Here is a 20,350-nt window from a genome sequence, read left to right on the forward strand (position 1 = left end):
GTACATTTGACCCACAATCCTTGTATACCTTTTTCCATATTCAAATATAAATAGAGTATGCTTCATGCGCTGAGGCTGGTGGTTTCTTGTGTTTGGTATTGCTCTGGAGGCTGTTATATCAAAGTGATAACAATGTAACATTAGAAGTAGGGTAGACCTGCTGGTGGTAATTGGTTTTTGCCCTATTTGGACATTGGATTCACTAGGCATCTAAATGAATATCTCGCTTACAGGTTAATTTGCCACCTGACCATGGTCCTTGTGGTATTGATAAGCTAAGCAGAAGGTAAACAAAGACTATCGTTGTGCCGAAATGAGATTCCAAAGCATAGTAAGAGTTTGGATCTCGCAATTCAGGATTCGGGGGGACGATAATTCAGAATTCACGTTCAATTCCAAAATGTCGAGCAACTTCGATCAGACCCGAGCCTCCAACTTCGACCCAGAGATCAACAAGCCCCTCTTCTTTGGCTCGTGCAATCGCTCTACTATCCCAAGCTTCTTCCAAATGTCTCTCTAGATAGACTGTCTGAAAGCCACATTTTTTGGCGGCCTGCAAGTCCTCAAGATGGGCTGCGACGAGACAACATTGCGAGCTCCTAAAGCCGAATCTGCGAGCAGCACCATGATAGACCTCAGGCGACGGCTTATAGGCACCAAAGTGCTCTGCACTGGTGATGTGCTTGAAAGGCAGAGAATTGTGTTGTTGAAGGTCTTCGAGGAGTTTGACGTTACCATTGGATAATGTAGACGTCTCGAATTTGGTGTTCAGCAACGACAGGCCTGGCACACTGTCAGAGTATGAGTCAAGTCGATGCCAAGCGAGAGTCATATGCTTGAGGTCGTCGTCGTTGAACAAATCTCGGAGACGCTGTTTGATGAGAATCCTTTCCAACGAGAGGCGGTTGTACTCATCCACCGAGATAAAGGGCTTAGAGCTATCGTAGGTGTCTCCGAAGTGCATATATGAGCGATGCCACTCTTCGGTGATCTCCTGCCAGCTCGAAGTGGACATATCAGACACCCGTGCTCGCACATCGGCACTCAAATGCCGATCTTGATCTTGCAATGCCTTTCTTGCTGTGGCATTCAGTTCGTTTCCGATGCAGCTTCTCCATTCCACAATTGTTCCCAAGACATCGAAAAATATCATTGATGGAAAACCATCCCGTGACATCTTTGTCGATGATCCTTCGTGACTTACTAAATAGTTAGGACCTTTACATGAACCGTAGATTCTATACTTGAACGTATAGCAAATTCCTGTTCGATCAATGATGGAAGTACAATGGGGTCAAAAGGGACCTTACAACAAAGATTAGATGAATCACCGCCGGAACCTAGTTTGAACATTGACATGAAACTATCGCAATGGGATTGAGCTTTGTAAAAGCCGTCAGCACTAATATCGACTCCTTCCACCAACCTCGGGATTGATTGCTTACGGCTGCATGTGACTGGCAAGTGAAAGTCTCAACAAGGCCCTCGGGTATCGCGGTGCCAGAATACTAGACAAGGGCCCCTCTACTCGGGTAATGTGAAGTAGAAATAATGTACTGAATACTTAACACAATCTTGCGGTTGTAGGTTTGAAGCAAGTCGCTGCGCAAAGTAATATAAACGGAAAAGGTGCTGATATACTAATTCAACATGGACATCTGTAGTAACGAATAATACTCTCTCTAGCTGCCGAGGTGTTTTGTAGGTTATCCTCCAAATCCTGAACGTAAACCTTCAGAACCGATGCGGCCTATGTCGTTTCAATCTATTGGTGGCCACTTATAAGCTTAACGCTAGGTCAGGGGAGGGTTGAGGTTCACAATCTGGACCCGATTTATTGGCCACCCCAGTCTGGTAATTGACTCTTGTTATCAAAATATCACTTCAAGTCCAGTTCTTTTACAAACATCAACCCAATGAACATCAGAGCGACCTCGTTGCTGGGTATCATACTCCAGCCCTAGGGCCCTCAAGCCGTAGTGTACTCTGACCCGCTCAACGGGGAGGAGTCACTTGGAGGTTACTGAGTCGGACGCAGACAGGACGTCTCGCTCTGGATACCTCCAACATCGATTGCATTATGAATGTATTTGGGGCACATGAGTGCGCTGATATATACTGTGGCTGATCTTCGGTGAGAGCCAATGCTATCCATACAGCATTGTGCAAATGCTGCATGGGTCACATCTGAGGCTAGTGACCATAGAAAGGCAGAGCGTATGATAGATAGATAGATTTCGAACCCGAATCAATAGGGACATGCTCCAGAGTTGTTAAAGTTGCAGGGCTGAGATAAGGAGAAACTCCGCGCGAGATTGCTCGTTCATGACGCTATCGCCTATCTCGTTGTTCCGCAGCGCATGTGTGATATTGACTGCCGAAATGATCCTGGTGCGGAATTGCCCGATTCGGTTGTGGATGCAAGCCAGATGATTTTTGGCCAACGAAGATGATCTCCACAGTTGAGCAGCCACTGGTATTGGTTCTGTGTTCGGTTTTAGACCGAGATACGGTAGCTTCCTGCTATCAATGGTTTAGCTCCGCTTGGCGACTTTCTACTTATACAAGCGCTGGCAATTATAGCCAGCCTAAAGTGTATGAACGCCAGGATATAAAAGTATCATAGCCAGACTGGATTATTCGTTGTTGTTCCGGACTACCTAGCACAGGCCTGTCTCGTGGCTCATAAAAGACATCTTGGAAGATAGTCCCACAGACTAGAGTGTGACTATATGGCCTCTTCCATGAAGAAAAGACTGATAAGTTGAGCTGGCATGAGAGAACCCCATAAAAGCTCGGGTAGGGTTGGATTCAATCCGGGGCAAAGCTACCCCGAGCAAGCTTCCCCCGCAGTTGCAAAACGCGGGGGAATCGGAGATGCGCCGATTGACGAGTGGCAACGCCATGCACAGCTATAAAACCACCGTCAATCCGCTTGATAGGGTTCTCCCACCCATCCAAGCACTCAATATGACAAAACCTGAGGCCCAAGCCGAATATCATGAGCATGTCCAAAAGGTCGAGCAGTCGGAGCAGGATGTGATCTATCAGACTTACGCGTCCCAAAGTCCGGAATGGCATCGGAAGATGACCAAACAGCTCCTCCGGAAGGTGGATTTCCATCTTCTACCATGTCTGATCGTGATGTACTTGTTGAACTTTCTGGACCGGAAGTATGTATCCCTCGTCCCTCAGCAATTGCAGCGAAACTGACAAAGTAGTAATTTGTCTCAAGCACGACTGGGCACCTTGGAGAAGGATCTAAAGATGAAAGGCACCGACTACAACCTCGCGACCAGCATCCTATTTGTGGGGTACCTACTCATGCAGTTACCGTCGAATCTCCTCCTCACACGCGTGCGGCCCTCGTTATTTCTGGGAATCACAATGGCGATCTGGGGGGTGATATCAGCTTGTCAGGCTGCCACCCAATCGTTCACCGGGTTGGTCCTCTCTCGATTCTTCCTCGGTTTTGTGGAGGCGCCGTTTTTTCCGGGGGCCATCATGCTGATGTAAGTCGGGATCTGCCACGAGTCGGATCATGCTGACCAGATCAGGTCGAGTTGGTACACCCGCCAAGAGGTATGCTTCAATGCTCATCGGCCCCAGATCTGGCGCGCATGCTGACTCGTGTTTAGCTGAGCCATCGAATTGCCTGGTTTTATGCCGGAAGCTCACTGGCCAATGCCTTTGGCGGTTTGATCGGTGCCGGGGTCCTGGGCAATCTAGACGGTGCTCATGGCATCTCAGGATGGCGATGGTTATTCATCATCGAAGGCTGTATTACAGTGGGAATATCGCTGATGTCCATGTAGGTGCATGAGGCTCCCTCTGAAAGGCAATGCTAATGATCCAGTCTGCTTCTGCCGAATTATCCCGCAACCACATCGTGGCTAGATGAGACGGAGAAGTTGTATGCGCAATGGCGTCTCATCCAGGACGCGGGAGAAGCCGACGAGGCCAGGTCGAACAGTCTCCGTGAGGCGTTATGGTTGGTCTTTTCCGACAAGCGCATCTATCTGTTCATCCTGCTCCAGCACTCCTCGCTGCTGTCGCAGAACTTCCAGTACTTCTTCCCGACGATCGTTCAGACACTCGGTTATGGGAATATCGAGACTTTGCTGATCACGGCGCCGGTTTGGATTGCCACCTTTATGGTTTCCCTTCTGGTGACATGGTCGTCGGGTCGCACGAACGATCGCAGTCTGCACATCATCTCGCTGATGCTCGTGAGTGTGGTTGGATGCGTGATCTGCACCGCGACCACGAACATCGGTGCCAGGTTCTTCGGCATGTTTCTGTACGTATCTCTGTCCATTTCCCTCTGACCGGACTGACCGTTTAGAATGCCGATGGGTGCCGTTTCCGCTTATCAAATTATTATTGCATGGGTGGCCAACTCCTTCCCCCGGCCCCTGGTCAAACGGTCTGCGGCGATCGCGACGGCGAATATGATTGGCAACACGGCCTCCATCTATGGCAGTTACATGTGGCCATCGTCCTCCGGTCCGCGGTACATCGCCGGTGGTGGTGCGACGGCTGCAATCGCGTTCCTGGTTGCGATCCTAGCCTTGGTCATTCGCATGGTCCATTCCCAGATGAATAAGCGTCTCGACCTGGCCCAGGAGAGCAGCCAGTCGGGGATTAGATATATCTTGTAGGATAGACGTTCCATAGCTTTCAATAGACTAGATAGAAAGCAAACAAGACGACGGTCGCGACGTTAGAAACGGGATGACCGATATAAATTTCATGAAAGCAGAAGCAGAACGAAGAACACACTAGGTGCCGTAGTAGCTCGTAATACTCTGGATGAATACAGCTAGGACTGAATTCCAGGTATCGGGATTATCTGCGTTTAGTCGTAGAAACCCGTTGGGCCATACCGGGTGATGAACTCGTCCGCTAACTTCCATGCTCTTGTACAATCCTCATCATTCTCCTCCCTCCACTCCGCCCAGTCCTCTATATCCACTTCAAAGGGCGCTCTTACTGGTGTTCTGCATGTTGCCGTATCGTTCCCATGAGTCATTGTCGTCGCGTGGAGGAACATTGGGAACAATGCGGACTTCGCAATTGTTCTGTAACGTCAGCACCCCCGGATTACATCTACACGCCGCGCTCACCTTATCATCTAGGACCGATCCTTCCGATCTTGAGAGGCTTCAGCTCGCCACTACGGAGGGCGGGTCCAAAGTCAATCAATCATTCGTTCCGCGATAAGTTAAGTTACGATTGGCAGGTCCAACCGTGGTACAGCAAGCCTGTGGTCAATTTTTTGTATCGGTAGTAGGCGGATTTCGTTCATTTGTATGGAGAATGAGTCACTCGTCTTCGTTTACTGGCAAGTGTGGTCAAGCCAGACCTTCTAGGAATAGCCGAAAGCACTAGGATCGATATCAATATAATCCCCGAGATCGTAGGGTCATTCCAAACCATTGGGAGGTTATGGTAAAATTAAATATCAAATAGTTCAGTAACCACTTGCATTAGGCGAAAACCTCATGCAGCACCCTCAAGCTTCTGTGTCTCGCACATCTTAGCATACATGCCCCCCCTGGCAACCAATTCGCTGTGCGTCCCGGCCTCCACAATCTTGCCTGCGTAGAAGACGAAGATGCACTTAGCATCGCGGACCGTCGAAAGGCGGTGCGCCACCGCGATGGTGATACGGTCTCTGGATGACGCTGCCCCCACCAGCGCGCGCTGGACAAGTTTCTCCGACTCGGTGTCGAGCGCGCTCGTCGCTTCATCAAGAAGGACCACGTTGGGCTTGCGTACCAGCGCCCGAGCGATGGCGATGCGCTGCCGCTGACCCCCGGAGAGCTGGCTGCCGCTGGTCCCACACGGCGTGTCGAGGCCCTCGGGCAGCGATAATATGAAGTCCCATACATTGGCCGCCCGACACGCCTCCTCCAGCGCCTCGTCCGACGCTGCCTCCGTTACGCCGAGGTCCGGCAGGCCCTGCGAGATATTCTCACGAATCGTACCAGGGAAGAGTGTCGGCTCTTGCTGCACCAGGGCGACGTGCTTGCGGTATAGAAGCGGGTTGATGCTCGATAACGGCGCAGACGTGTCAATGGTGATGGCGCCGCTTACCGGGTCGTAGAAGCGCTCTAGGAGCGAGATCATTGTGCTCTTTCCACAACCTGATGCACCCACGAAGGCCACGAAGTCACCTCGTTGAATCTAGGCAGGATTAATGTCAGAGAGCACTCCTGAGTCACAAGCTAAACTCCGCCCAGAGAGCAGACACCAGCACAGTAGGGACCTACCGACAGAGACACGCCCTTGAGTACCCGGTGGTCGGGCGCGAGGGGGTACGAAAAATGCACGTCATGGAAGTCGTAGGAGCGGCACCCGTGCTTGGGCCCCTCTTCGCGCTTGCTACCAGTCTCACGGATGGTTCCGTGGAGGCTGTGGAGCCAGAAGTAGTAGTTGCTAGCTTGGTTCGCCTTTGTTAAGCCTGGAAACTGTCAGTAACTGGATACAAGCAAACTTCGAGCCTCCATTGGACTCACTGCTGGCGAAGCTGAAAGCCAACGCGGTGGCTTGGCCGGAGAAGTAAACACCCATAAACGATACGATGAACTGATACAAGCTGATTTCCCCGTCGTTGATTAGCTTTGATCCCCACCTGCTCGCACAGTTAATCATCCGAGTCGCTTCACATGACGAGGCAAAGCCAGGAAGTGAACACCCACCAAAACCCCAAGGCTAGCACGAAATATTCGACAGACTGGGTGAGAGAGAACCAGATCATCATGTGGAACATGGGTCTGCGCATCTGATATATCACTAGGTCGAGCTCATAGACGTACTTCCTCAGCACGGTGCTCTCAAGGGCCAGCGAAGAGACGGTGCGAATCGCCGTAATTGTCTCCGAAGCCACCGAAGCACTGGCCGATAGCCTCTTATCCATTTTGTCGTCCATATCGGCCTCAATCCGGACGCGCACATATCCCCCTAGCATCATGGGCGGCAGGCCGACGAGGACGCCAACCAGCCCGAGCTTCCACGACACGACAATTGCGAGAATACTAGACACGAGGATGTTCAATACGGACATGAAGACGATAGCAACGGTGAAGCCCATCAACTCCAGAATGGCCTGCGGGTATGAATCGAGGCGACTTATGAGTGCGCCCACCGTGTTTTCTGGCCGGTCGAAGAACCGAAGGTCCTGCCGGAGGAAGGACTCCAGAATTTCCCGTCGCATCTTCCTGCTGAGTCTCTGGGACACGGTACGCTCGGAGTCAGTACGGTGATGCGAGACTGGGAACGGGACTTTCCTTCCCGCACCGAGGACACGGAAGCTCTTACATGTGCGATAGTATTGGTCGACCAGCCCATAACGAAGTATATGACTAGAATGCCGAGCGACATCACGAAGAACATTAACGAGATGAAGTTGCCGCGAGTGACCACGTTAGAGGAGGTAAAGACGCTCATTATATTGCCTAGCAAGAGCGCTTGTCCAGGATTGATGACCGCTGTGAGTGATATGGTGGTGAGTAGGTGTAACGGCAGCAGCGCACTCTCCAGGGCTGGATCCTGGGAGCCATACTCAAATGAAGACCACTAACCTCCTCCGATGCACGTGGCTATTGTGACCGCGAACAAAAGCCAGATATCGCGTGTCCCCCTCAGAAGCTTCCAAATATTGCGGATGATGTCCGTCTTGTCGTACAAGTCATGATCCTCTGGATTGCTTAGTGCCGCCAATTGTTGCGTCTTGGGCGTCCGCATCCTGGCAAGAGACTGAATGCGACCGACGTGATAGTTCTCCTTTTCTGAAATCCTATCAGAAGTCTTGCTACTCTCCAGCCTATCATCATTCTCGATGTTGGCCGGCGCGAGGTCCTGGGCCTTGACGAGTGTGGCGTAGATACCGTTCCTGGACACCAGCTCTTCGTGACGTCCCTGTTCGATGATCTTACCTTTAGACATGACCACGATGTTATCGGCGTTGCGAATGGTGGCGAGCTTGTGAGCGATCACGATGGTCGTCCGGTTCTTGGAGGCGTTTTCAAGGGCCTTCTGGACGATGCCCTCGGCATGTGGGTCCAGCGCGCTGGTCGCTTCGTCGAGGAGCAGGACTATGGGCTCCGAGATCACGCTACGGGCAATGGCGATCCGCTGCTTCTGTCCACCCGAGAGCAGGCCGCCTCTCTCGCCGATGCGCGTGTGGTACCCTTGCGGCAGGGTCTGAATGAACTCATGCGCGAAGGCGAGCTTCGCGGCTACTTGGACGCGCTGCATTTGCTCCTCTTGCGATGCTGCCTCCCATTGGGTGCCAACCAGGCCGTTGGCGATGTTCTCGAATACACTGGCGTTGAAGAGCACCGGTTCCTGGACTCGTTAGCGAGTGGTGTCTTACAATTCTCTAGTACGAACTTTAGGTGCCTTGCCTGTTGCACTAGGCGGATATTGGTCCGCAACCACTTGAGGTTAAGCTGACCGATGTCCTTGCCATCCAAACAGATGCTGCCTGCTTGGGGGTTATACCATCTTTCAAGCAAGCCGATAACCGTGCTTTTTCCTGAGCCGGAAGGTCCCTTTTTAGCACAGTTTCATTAGAGGCTTCTTGGACAAATATTGATCAGAGACTACTCACCACCAACGCCGTGACCTTGCCTGCGGGGATGTTTAATGTGAAGTCCTCCAAGACCGAGACATCTTGACGCGTAGGATAGCTGAATCTGACACCATACAAATCAATAAAGCCGGTCGTTTTGTCCGGTTGGTATCCCAGTTCATCGAAGGGGTTGATTTCGGATTGCCTATCAATGAGAGCGAACAGCTCCGAAGCCGCAGTTGCCGCACGGCTGAAGGTTACCATGTGCGGTGCGATTTGCGTGACTGTATTTGCAGCCATGATGACGGAGAACAGAACACTGCCGTCGTAATTAGTTCAAGGATCTATATGAAGGAATGGCAGCCTAGTTGCCGGCTCGCCGGCAGGGGGATGGAGACGCACGTAAATACGGTTCCTAGATCAGGGATCTCGCCACGGTCGAACATGGCAATGCCCTGCCAGAACGCCAGGCCCATGCCGGCGTAGACGACGAAATACTGCCCTCCGAACACCATGCCGTACAGCTTGTTCTTTCTCATTCCTTGGGTGTACGCATGCTGGAGGTACGAGTCGTACTTGGCTAACACCCTTGGTTGAAGGCTGAATGCTTGAATGGTCCGGACCCCTCCGAAGACGCTCTCGGCATAGCTACTGGCGTGGGCGTAGATCTGCAAGATCTTGGTCTCAATCGTAGCATCGATGCCCCCTGCCATGCCGACTACAATGAGCAGAGTTGGCACAATGAAGATGAGGATCAAAGTCAGCTTCCATTGTGTTACAAACGCAACTATGAAGGCTGCAACGAAAGTGGCCGTCGCTTGGATGGCGATGCCAAGTTTCTCTGCGATGCCGGATTGAATGAGTTTGCCGTTCGTGGTCGCTTGTTGAGATATAGATCCGGTGGCGCCTCGGTCATAGTATGTAATTTCTTGGCTCAAGGCAGCCCGTAGATAGCTTTGACGGACGTTACGGGTTAAGTGGTACGCGACATAGGTGAATAGAGATGCGTAGATGTATGTAGCCATGAGACGGACGATACCTATGTAAATGAAGTACAGACTTCAGTTTCATTAGCGTATGTTTTTTACCGTCTTCAAAGCACAAGGGGGACAATGCTCTTACGCCGACGTTCGCACCGCTGACATGAGGTTTTCCGGCATTGAGCGCGCGTCAGAGAAGCTGAAGTCGCTCAGCAGAGTCAAGAAGTTTCCCATGACCAGGTTGACCATGGCAACAGCAACACCAGAAGTAATAGCAGCGATGAAAGCAATACCTTCTAGGACGTAGAGTTTCGTCTCACCGAAGGTTAAAACTCTCTGAGGGGTAGACCGTCCCAGCTCGTCAGCCACCACTCGTACCATTAGGTATTCCGTCATCACTTTTCCGGCCAGACTTACCAGGAAGCCATTTGTGCCACCTTTCTTCCCAGCGGGCACGTCCTCTTTCTCCGGTTCGATTAAGATTTCAGTATCGTTGCCCACCCCGACAGCTCCCTCAGCCTCCCGCTGATTTATACGAACTATCATGATCCGTGTTGAAATGAAAAGGAAGAAAGGAGCGGGAAATCAGTAGAGTGGTATGTTGAGCTTGGCCGACTGGATGAACGAAGGTAATTGGGAAATTCGAGAGAATCCTGAAGTAAAGATATATATAAGGAGAACAAGAACGGGAGGCGTTTAGGGTACAAGGGAAGACATCCCTGAATCTTTGGCTTAAGGACAGCCGCATCGTTCTAAAGGCCTCGGGGGCCTGGAGGCTACCATGTCCGGTGGGCCATCACCTGGGTATGAAGATGGTGAAAGTACTGCAGTATTTCTCGGAGAGGAAAGTATGGGAGACGGCGGAGTCTCGGAGCCTCCGAGGACCCGAGGACCAGCGCCAAGCCTTCCCCAATTAAATCGCCTTCGGATCCCAACCTTTGCTTTTACGCTCCGATGCCTCTGCTGTCTAGTATACGAACAAACTAACACTAACACCCACCTTCGCACTCTCGATGGAAGAAAGTCCCGATGTCTCGCTCCTGCGGGCTGGGGAAGACGAGGAACAGAATCCTAGCGGGACCGAGAAGTTAGCAGTGAGCTGACCGCTGTATGTGAAACCAAATCACGTCGCTGATCAGCTTCTACGATAAAACAGTGTTATCGCTGTCGTCAACGCAAGGTGAAGACAAGGTCTCCATCCTTTGGTGGGTTTTAGTGTTTAATTTCGCGCTCAGGTGAAATGCGACCGGGCAAGCCCGTGTAGTCACTGTGTCAAAGCTGGGACACAATGCTCATACGCAAGCGGCCCCAAGCCGAGAGAAAGGCGACAGAGGGTCATGGTCTCGAAGACTTAGTAAGTAACTACAAATACTAAGCCCGAGTGAGGCGGGATGCCGGGCTGAAATTCGTCAAGTGATGCCAAATTGGACGAAATATCCAACAAAATCGACGAGCTCAGCCAGAGGGTGAGCCAGTTGAGTCATGAACCGACCAAAAGTAGACCCTCTAAAGCCTTCGACTTCATACATTCTATAAATACCAGCCAGGAGGAGTCCTGCTCGCCCCCTTTGTTCGGACCAACGCCATCAACTCCCTCACTCAGCTCTACGCCACACCAAGGCACCCTGCCGTACAATCCTACCAGCGCAGGTGTTCATGAAGTGCATGACAGCTCTTCTGAAGCAGAGTATGAGGGCGAATCGTTGCTTTTCGCTCACGCCGTCTTCGCTAGTCGTTTTCTGCAGAATGCCATTGACAGTACGACTAACCCCGAGCTCGCGCAGGAGATGCAAGCCGCCCTGGACGGCCTCAAGACTGCCGTTCATTCTGGGAACCAACAGTCCCATACGCTCGGTACCTTCTATCCTCATGCTAAGGCGATCCCATCCGGCTCGACGACCCGCAACCTCCCTCTACCATCTATGGACAAGGTGTTCATGTGCTTGCGTATGGCCAGAGAATGCCCGCAAGTGGCCACGCTATGGTTGGGGGACTATATTAGACCCAGCCAGTTCAACGACTATTTTATCAAGATCGTATCGCCTGGTTCCGCTACTGAAGCCGACATGATCATCGTTCATTGCGGTCTTTACTGGCTGTTTTGCGAATGCTCCAAAGCCGTCCCCGACGAAGACACGAAGCGAGATTACGACGCGCAGGCTTTCCTATGCGCAGCGAACCTCGAGACGGTCCTTGCAAACCTTCGCTTTCATCAGCCGACAGATCTAGACTTCGCATATGCGATGGGCATGGCGGTAAGCACTTTGCTGGCTTCTTGTAAGACTCCATCCAAGGGCTCCATTCCCACTGACCGTACGTACTAGTCGTTGTACTGCCTTCAGAAGAACAAGCCATCTGCCGCGTGGAGCTTTATCAGGTCAGCCTCGCATATGGTACAGGCTCTTGGCTTGCAACATGATGTTCCTGCAGGCACAGAGGGGCCAGAAACAAAGGCCCAAAAGAGGCACCTGTTTTCCACCATATATGTGACTGAGAAGATGCTGTCCCTACGCCTAGGTCGTCCATCTACCTTCCGAGACCAGGACATCACCCTGAGCCATTTTGGTATGGAGCGTCCCAGTGGTTCTTTCTTGGCCGAATTGGCCCCCGGTTGGATCAACATGGCGAGTATACAGGGCCGGATATACGACGACATCTACAGTCCAGGAGCCCTCCGGCAACCTCCGGACGTCCGGACGTCTCGTGCCCGGGCCCTTGCAGCCGAGTTGAGAACTGTCATGCAACAGTCGCAAGACATCCACGTGAGTTCGTCCTGACTATCTGCCCAGAATCATGGAGTTGTCCCGATCACTCCTCGAGGCAACGCTGACGGCTGACTGCCCGCAGAATCAGTACGGGGCGAACAAAGGGCACGTGTTGGGGCTGGATTTCCACGAAATAGCCAGACGTTCCGACCGAGTCATCGGCCTTTCCATGCTTACGCTCATCTACCGAAGCATCCCCCCGGAGAAGCCATCGATGTCCGCATTTTGTCAAGAATGCATCGATGCCGCTAGGGATACCCTCCGTGAACACGACCTGTGCGTCGCCTTGATTACCAGAGCGCGGGGGAAGACGGTGTTTCTTGAAGCATACATCAATTGGTTCGTCAACGGTGATGCCCCGTTCCATTTGCGTCTAGTTTGGTCTGACATGCAGATGCAGGACCATCACTCAATCGCCGTTCATTCCCTTCATCATCCTGTTTTGCCACATCATCGAGACGTCCGAGGCCGCAGACCTCCAGCACATGAAAGGTCTCGTCGAGACGCTTGAGTCTGCATCGAACTCACGCGTCCATAGCACATGCAGCAAGCAACGTCGCCTCTTCCGAGCGTTGTACGACGTCGCAGCCCAGTACGTCGAAATCAGATCCCGCGCGAACGGTGGGCGAGGGGGGATGTCTTGGTCGGTGACTCGACAGCAGTATGCCGATGCATTCTCCAGCGCGACCTCGAACGGTCTGGGGTTTAGTACATTGGACTCTGGGGGAACTGTGGGAGCCCTAGGGACCATGAATCCTGCAGATGCATCTGGTCCCATGGCGTCTCATGACAAAGCCAACGGGGACAGAGTGGGGCTTGTAGATGGGCTGGTCGAGCCTATGGAATTACAGAACACGGCATTTGGTGACATTGACATCGAGGTGGATTACTCGGGAGCTCAACTTTGGGACTGGTTTAACAAGAACCAGGCCATCATGAGGATGCTGGAGGATACATAGAACAGGATACTGATCAATGAAAAGGTCAATGGAAGTGAAAGCCAGCAGTTATAAGGAACCATGCCGTTCTAAACTTACCCCGAGCGTGGGATGTTCTGATGTCCCGGGGATGCACATCTACAGCCAGACATCGCTGCCAGCTTCCTACAACCATGGATCCAGATATCAGGGGTAGTATTTTCGAATCCCTTTTAGCGCTATATGGTCTAGTGGACGATAAGGTGTAGACCAGTGATGCTGAGAAGATAGGTTTTGTTCCTTCTTTTATATCGGACGATTACAAGATCATCATCCGTATAGATGGTGATTTAGTGTGGAAACTTAGACAGTATTTTCCCTTTCAGGTTCAATTATAGTCCCTCAGGGATATTTCAGTAGCAGAGAGTTCATTGACAACATCGATATTGTGGGATATGGCGCAAGATGAGTGCCAGATGGTCCACCATAAGCATGCCCCAAATAGGCAGTTCATCGTTTTCTTTTCATGCAAGAGGACATCACACAGCTTCTTAGGAAGATCTTTACCTGGTACAGAGCTGTGCTAAGAGAGTGTGCCTCCTACATCTCACTTTCATTTGTATCTGGTCATGTCAGCAACCAGATATGGAACCCGGACCACTATCCAGGTCTGCTTGCCTGTGATTCTCGAACAGGTCACTCTAGCCTGTGGCGAAACGTCGATTAGGTTAAAAAGCGCTATGTATGTGACCAGTCTGGTTTAGGTTTGTCGATCTGCTCTGATTCCCTGATTTACTTGGTTATCTAGGTGGGCAGGGGAATGCATCAAATCGGGATCAACGCTCAGATACGTAGACTTATCCCATGAAGAGGTAAGAGATGAGTATACTTTGAATGTGAATTCAACTTTGGTCACGGTGTGAAGGCATCGCCATTTAATAAAGAAAGCGTATAGCGCCAAAGTAACAACAGACAAAAGCGCAACTAGAGAACAAATCCAAGCCCCAAACCAGACCCCCATGAAACTACAAGATCACCACGCTAATAGGAAAATATGGATTTCTGCTTTTCCGGCAAGCCCAAAGTCGCCCGCAGGCCATCCTCGCGACTCGTCTGCGCCTTGGGCACAAATCGTGCCAGCCCCAGTGAGCTTCGTTCCAGCCGAGGCACCATGCCGTCGATCACGTCGATTGTAAAGTTGTCGATGTTCATCTGGTCCTCGGACCGAATGATCTGGCGAGCCTGGATGGTGGTGAGAGTGCGTCGTTCGTCGGCCGATAAGCTGGCATGGAGCTCCTTCAATGCGCCCTCGGTGCCATTCTGCGAGTTGATCGCGGCCACCTTCGTCATCACGGCGTCTTGCTCGTCGGTACTAGCGGTTTGGAACGCCTGCACGCAGAACTCGATTGTCTGGGCGATCTCAGCTTGGGTGAGATTCTTGTCCACGTCGGCTGTGCCTTGGATGACTATTCACTGAGTTAGTGTACGGTTTCAAAGGACAGTACGGGACAAGAGCTTACTTGGTCGGAAGAAGTCAAATGCACGATTGAAGCTGTCCTCGTCGAAGTCGGTCAACACAGGCTTCTCACGGTCAGAGATCTGTTTCAGTGCACTCATGACCACCAGCAGGAAACGGGTATAGCCCTCGGCCACCTTTTTGGAGTGCCAGCTGACGGCAGCCTGTTCGTCGCAATCACCTCGCTGGGCAGCTCGGATAGTCAGGGCGGCTGATAGTCCACTAGCAAGGGCTAGGTGGACTCCGGATGAGAAGAAAGGGTCAATGAAGCAACCGGCATCACCCACAATTCGTAGGTAAGGACTGGCGTAGCTCGAAGCGTTGTAGGACCAGTCGGATGCTGACTTGAGGTCTGACTGTAACTTGGCCTTATCGAGAAGCTGCCAGACTCCGGGGGTGTTTTTGATAGTGTTCAAGTAAAGATCCTTTGTTGTTGCGCCAGTCTCGCGCTTTTTTGCGGTTGCAGCTTCCTGGTTCATGACGACGCCGATGGACGTCGTGCCATTGTGCAAGGGAATGAGCCAGACCCATCCGCTTCCATCTGCAAGGTCATCGTGAGCTAAGCCGGCTGAAAAGATACCACTGGTTTGACAGTGTACATACCTTCAATAGCCTCAAAGTACGGATCCCCTTCACGAGGAGTTCCGACTCCGTACGAACCCGCGTTGCTCCAATAACCCCAGCTGGCGACGTTCTTGAGACCCTGGTTGTACCTGCGATTCTTCATATACTTGGTGCTAACCAGGCCAGCCCGTCCAGTGGCATCAATCAGATATTCGAAGGTGATCGATCCCTTTTCGCCCGTGGCCTTGCACGACCAAGTTGCGGAAACGGGACGTCCCAGCTCAGACAGTGATGGGTCGACAGTCAGTCCGTCAATCTGTTCAAATTCAATGCTGTTCACCTTCACTCCATCGAACACTTGAGCGCCGTTCTCCCCTGCATGCTTGAACATGAGGTGATCGGCTTCGGACCGCACGACGTTCCATGCATGGCTCCCCGGACCCCCGGCGGCGATGAAGTCGGTGTCTATAGCTTGTTAGTGCAATCACCACTTTCCGACTTCTGGCGGGATTCCTTACAGGCTTCCGGCTTCGAGTTGAGTTTAAAAGCAGCGCCATTCTATAGAACATTGGTTATGTTGGCTATCTCAAGTAGGCCATAAAAGAGGTGAAACCAACCTTGTTCACAAAGCCATAGCTGTCGAACTTGGAGTCCAGGTCAATAAAACGAAGGAAGTGTCGGATTGATGGCAACATGCTCTCGCCAATATGGTATCTGGGAAACACATCGGCTTCCAGGAGGACGGTGTCCACTCCCTCACGGGCCAACGCCGCCGCGGCGTAAGAGCCAGCTGGACCGCCTCCCACGACAAGCACTGTGCACCGGTTTGGAATAGACATTGTAATTATTGTTACTGAGCTTGGTGATATGGATCTGGGGTACCGAGGTGGCATAGGTCTGGGTTAATATAACTCTCGCGGCGGTATTCTTCGCTTCGCCCCTAACCCCGGGAACCGACGAAGAGACCGGTCTCCGGCACACCACTGACATGCTACTCTACTCTCTCTCTCTGTCTTGAATGAATAGCTTAGGGATCTTGATTCGATTCCGACTACATACTCCCACCATAAATCCAAAGGTTACTCCGTACAACTATTCACAACCCTCATTAACGTTGCCCAGCGACCGAACCATTACCAGCGTTTGAGGGTTTGGCATGATGCGAACTCCATCCACCACATTCGGAGGCCTCTCAACTATGGCTTTCTTATCCGTTTGTTCATGATCAAACTGAAATTCGTATCTGGAAAGCAAGGACACAATCATGAGCTTGATCTGATTGCTGGCATAATGACGGCCAGGGCATGCATGAGTGCCGTAACCCCAGTTCAACTCCGATGCACTGCATTACAATTAGTCTATAGCTGTAGTTATCACCCTGGAAACCGGAATCATACCTCGTCGACGCATACTGAAACTTCTGCTCATTACCCTTGATCGTGCGCAACTTCTCGAATCGGTAGCCGTCAAAGGATGTCGGATCGGTCCAAAGCGAGTCATCTAAATTTACCATCATAGATGGTGCCGAGACGGAGACACCAGCCGGCACTGTGCTTCCACCGGGGAGTCGGAATGGTGACAGTGCAAAGCGACTCACGCTCACTGCGCATGAGAGTTGCCTATTAGTGACCATCCACCGTTTTGACTCGAGGGAAGACATACCAATCCCGATCGGGTTCAATCTTTGCGACTCCTTCAAGAAGCTGTCGCATTTCCGCAAGTTCGACAACGCGGCTGGAGTCCAGTGGCCGTTGCATGATTCTGATACCGATAGAATTTCATCCCTCAAGGGCTGAAGATATTCCGGGTGGGCCAACAGATCGTAGAAGAAATGAACAAGCTATACCAGACAACATCCTGTTAGTCATGTCACGGTATATGCGCTCTTTAAGTCACTCGTACCTGGAAGGCAAGATTATAGGTCGCCGCTTGAACGGCCTCCAGCTGCAGGCGTGTATGGAGGGTCAAATCATCCTCTTGGTCCGGATAGTTATTGATAATCCATTGCATGAGGTCGTTGGGCACCTCATCTCTCTGCTGTAGACGGGCTTCTAGTGTTGGTCGTAACAGCTCCCTCGCGCGTGTGAATTGACGGCTCATCTCTGCTGTTTCGGGCAGGAAATGCCCTTTAAAGGGTCGCAGTGCCCAATGAGTGTTTGACATCTTTCCCGCGACTGTCACAGTAGAGATAGCATAGTCGAGAGTGAGGTCGATCTGTGGTCATCAGCGAGCTATCCGTGGGAACAAGAGCGATAGCTACCTGCTTACCCATTCCTGGTTGCGAGACAGCGGTGACTGAATGAACGATCGGCTGATGTGTAAGGACACCAGCTTGACCATGGTAGGGAACAGTGCGACCGACTTCCAGTCTGTAGGGCAGTCAGATATTTGGCTCGCACTGGAACGATGAGAACTTACCAGGACAGTGACCAATTTGCGATGAGACCGTCCGTTCGGCTTCTTCTTGCAGTAGAGCGACACTGTTTCCAGCGTTTTTCATCAATCCAGCTCGCACAAACTCCGCCAGATGGTCACTTTTCACCATCTTAGTATAGCGTCCCATGAGGCGTTCATATACTTCGCGGCCCAAGCTCAGCTTCTCTTCCGGGGCGTATGCTATGGTAGAGAGACATTTGAGGGGCACAATCACGGTTGGGATGTCTTTAGTCGCAATTTGGAAACACGACTCGGGATACTATCTTGACTTAGCATGTTCCTCTCGTGACAGTATAGGATAGCGACTAACACGCTGTGAACCCTCCTTCAGGGCTTCCAGAAGGTTAGAGTCATTGGCGTCACCCACGGCTGGAATCGTATGCTGGCGGCGAGCGCGATGAGCTACCATCAGAATAACAGCCAGCGCTGCCACGTACGGCCAATACACAGTTCCTACTTCGTTCACCATAATGTCTATCCTTGATTGTGACTGCTTAGAGCACAGTAGAAGCAATGGCCGTAACCTGTGGCGTTTTATGCCTGTTCTAACTTCTCGGCGCCCGAACGTCGAGCAGGCGTTCCGACGACGGAACTATATATGTCAAGGACAGCACCTCCATCCCATTCGGCTTACTTTGACTGAGTGCTTCTCGATCTTAGCAGCCGAAAAAAGACTCCGGCACCATGCTGTTCTCCTTGGGACCTTTGACGATCGTCTACGGTGTACGTCCACCATTCCCTTGCAAGTGCGAAACGAATAACTAAAACACCTATCACTAGCTGGTTATCTTTGTCGTAGCAAAGACAATTTACAATCTGTACCTCCACCCTCTTCGCTCTTATCCCGGCCCTTTGCTGGCTCGCGCCACTCGCTGGTATTACTCTTACTATGTCAAAATCGGCCTTCTGCCGCAAAAGACAAAGGAATTGCACGATCAATACGGGCCTTGTGTTCGGATTGCCCCGGATGAACTGTCGTATAACACGGCAGAGGCATGGGAGGATATCTGCGGTAAGACAGTTCGATGGCTCTGATAGCAAAGGCTAACAGATCTCAATGTGGAATCAGGTCACCGAACCGGCCAACGAACCGAAAGCTTTGAAAAGGATTTGACCTTCTTCCCACCTGCTCCGAATGGAGTCGATTCTATTGTACGTATTGGTATGCCCTCAATGGTGTAGGGGTCCGCGTTAACCGTGCAACGCGGTAGATCGTCGCCAAAGATGATGTCCACAGACGATTCAGACGTCTCCTGTCTCACCCCATGTCCGATAAGGCGCTGGGAAGCCAACAAGAGATCATCACTGGTTATGTCGACCAATTGATTCACGAACTCCGTCAACGCAGCGAAAGGTCGGAGGTGGTCGATATGGTCCGCTGGTTCAATTTTACCTCCTTCGACATCCTCGGAGACTTAGCGTTCGGCGAGTCGTTCGGCTGTCTGGGCAGCGGTCTGATGCACCCATGGATTGAGCTCATTTTCACGTCCATCAAATCCGTCATGGATATGCAGATTATCCGGCGCGTCCCCGGTCTGTTTTCGCTAATCCTTGCTATTGCCGGACTGCAGCAGAAGCAAGATCTGCAGGAGCAATTCATGTTTTGTCAGAAGAAGGCCCGCGAGCGATATACGAAAGAGACCACCCGGCCGGATTTTAGTATGTCGTCTATCACAGCCACTGTATGCGTCTTGTTAACCGTTCATAGTGACCTACATTCTCCGTGCAACGGAAGAAAAGGGCATGACGCCGGAGGAAATTGAAGCCAATGCGCAGATCCTCATCATGGCTGGCAGTGAAACCACGGCCTCAGCTCTCTCCGGTATGCTCTCTCCGATTGGTGGCAAAAGCGATACTGAATATGTCTAACAAGAATGCGGCCGTGCCGTCTAGGAACCCTGTTTTATCTGCTGAAAACCCCAACGGCCATGCAGAAACTTCGCCAGGAAATCCATGCCACCTTCCAAACTGAAGCAGAAATTACCATGCGCTCCACCCAATCCATGGAATATTTGCATGCTGTTCTGCAGGAGGCAATGCGCGTCTATCCCCCGGTCCCCTGTACGTTCCCTCGGACCACTCCCCCTGACGGGGCGATGGTTTGTGGTAGATTTGTTCCGGGGGGATATATCGTGGGAGTCAACCAGCTGGCTGCCATGACTTCAAAGAAGAACTTCAAGGACCCTTTGAAATTTATCCCAGAGCGGTGGTGCGGCGATGAGCGATACCAGGAGGACTCTCGCAAGGCCTACCAGCCCTTTTCGTACGGACCTCGGAACTGTCTAGGGAAGAAGTGAGTTTACTCTTGAAGCTTGTTAGGGTGACTATACTAACCGGGTCCCAGCCTGGCATATGCTGAAATGCGTCTCGTTCTCACGCGGTTATTATGGAATTTTGAGTTCGATCTGTTAGAGGAGTCGAAGGATTGGCATGCGAAGCAGAAGGTCTGGATGATGTGGGACAAGGGAGATTTGAAGGTTCGGTTAAAGCCATTAAGGCATTGAACAATAGTGGGTTAGATATGGAAGGCCGGTAGTGGGATAGTTGTTGCATAGACTGTCTAGCGATTTTATATACATAGCAAAAGAAATTCG

At 51.6% G+C, this 20,350-nt stretch overlaps 7 protein-coding genes across 7 annotated transcripts; 3 read left to right on the forward strand and 4 right to left on the reverse strand.

Annotated features, from left to right (window-relative positions):
- Positions 1–376: 376 nt before the first annotated feature.
- F9C07_7859 (HAD-like domain-containing protein) lies at positions 377–1,177 on the reverse strand (the record flags this gene model as incomplete). Its single annotated transcript, XM_041287037.1, has 1 exon — positions 377–1,177. The coding sequence occupies one exon, from the start codon at positions 1,175–1,177 to the stop codon at positions 377–379; it is 801 nt and encodes a 266-aa protein (XP_041149765.1).
- Positions 1,178–2,877: 1,700 nt separating this feature from the next.
- Positions 2,878–4,661, forward strand: F9C07_7860 (putative MFS transporter; the record flags this gene model as incomplete). Its single annotated transcript, XM_041294389.2, has 6 exons — positions 2,878–3,173; positions 3,222–3,512; positions 3,558–3,582; positions 3,639–3,811; positions 3,857–4,300; positions 4,346–4,661. 6 exons carry the CDS (start codon positions 2,878–2,880, stop codon positions 4,659–4,661), a joined length of 1,545 nt encoding a protein of 514 aa, XP_041149764.2.
- An 841-nt stretch (positions 4,662–5,502) lies between these two features.
- On the reverse strand, positions 5,503–10,104 carry F9C07_7861 (putative ABC multidrug transporter; the record flags this gene model as incomplete). The annotated part of the gene is given in 10 exon segments (XM_071511685.1): positions 5,503–6,189; positions 6,276–6,455; positions 6,475–6,637; positions 6,705–7,249; positions 7,324–7,493; positions 7,587–8,352; positions 8,412–8,558; positions 8,618–8,897; positions 8,981–9,637; positions 9,701–10,104. The coding sequence occupies 10 exon segments, from the start codon at positions 10,102–10,104 to the stop codon at positions 5,503–5,505; spliced, it is 3,999 nt and encodes a 1,332-aa protein (XP_071367592.1).
- Positions 10,105–10,846: 742 nt separating this feature from the next.
- On the forward strand, positions 10,847–13,282 carry F9C07_7862 (putative C6 transcription factor; the record flags this gene model as incomplete). The annotated part of the gene is made up of 5 exons (XM_071511686.1): positions 10,847–10,912; positions 11,106–11,813; positions 11,883–12,320; positions 12,406–12,662; positions 12,724–13,282. 5 exons carry the CDS (start codon positions 10,847–10,849, stop codon positions 13,280–13,282), a joined length of 2,028 nt encoding a protein of 675 aa, XP_071367593.1.
- Positions 13,283–14,179: 897 nt separating this feature from the next.
- Positions 14,180–16,178, reverse strand: F9C07_7863 (uncharacterized protein). Its single transcript, XM_071511687.1, has 5 exons — positions 15,938–16,178; positions 15,839–15,878; positions 15,360–15,785; positions 14,761–15,315; positions 14,180–14,706 (listed from the first exon to the last, which is right to left on the reverse strand). Exons 1-5 carry the CDS (start codon positions 16,157–16,159, stop codon positions 14,282–14,284), a joined length of 1,668 nt encoding a protein of 555 aa, XP_071367594.1. The 5' UTR covers positions 16,160–16,178; the 3' UTR covers positions 14,180–14,281.
- Positions 16,179–16,199: 21 nt separating this feature from the next.
- On the reverse strand, positions 16,200–18,387 carry F9C07_2285649 (cytochrome P450 oxidoreductase GliF). Its single transcript, XM_041294374.2, has 7 exons — positions 18,067–18,387; positions 17,739–18,015; positions 17,589–17,689; positions 17,223–17,534; positions 16,983–17,160; positions 16,718–16,922; positions 16,200–16,662 (listed from the first exon to the last, which is right to left on the reverse strand). Exons 1-7 carry the CDS (start codon positions 18,223–18,225, stop codon positions 16,413–16,415), a joined length of 1,482 nt encoding a protein of 493 aa, XP_041149760.1. The 5' UTR covers positions 18,226–18,387; the 3' UTR covers positions 16,200–16,412.
- F9C07_2285650 (putative benzoate 4-monooxygenase cytochrome P450) lies at positions 18,388–20,339 on the forward strand. Its single transcript, XM_041287043.2, has 7 exons — positions 18,388–18,479; positions 18,537–18,768; positions 18,826–18,908; positions 18,968–19,415; positions 19,465–19,578; positions 19,650–20,049; positions 20,101–20,339. Exons 1-7 carry the CDS (start codon positions 18,441–18,443, stop codon positions 20,258–20,260), a joined length of 1,476 nt encoding a protein of 491 aa, XP_041149759.1. The 5' UTR covers positions 18,388–18,440; the 3' UTR covers positions 20,261–20,339.
- The last annotated feature ends 11 nt before the right edge of the window (positions 20,340–20,350 follow it).

The sequence above is a fragment of the Aspergillus flavus genome, chromosome 6 (genome assembly GCF_009017415.1).
Source record: "Aspergillus flavus chromosome 6, complete sequence".
Taxonomy (NCBI): domain Eukaryota; kingdom Fungi; phylum Ascomycota; class Eurotiomycetes; order Eurotiales; family Aspergillaceae; genus Aspergillus; species Aspergillus flavus.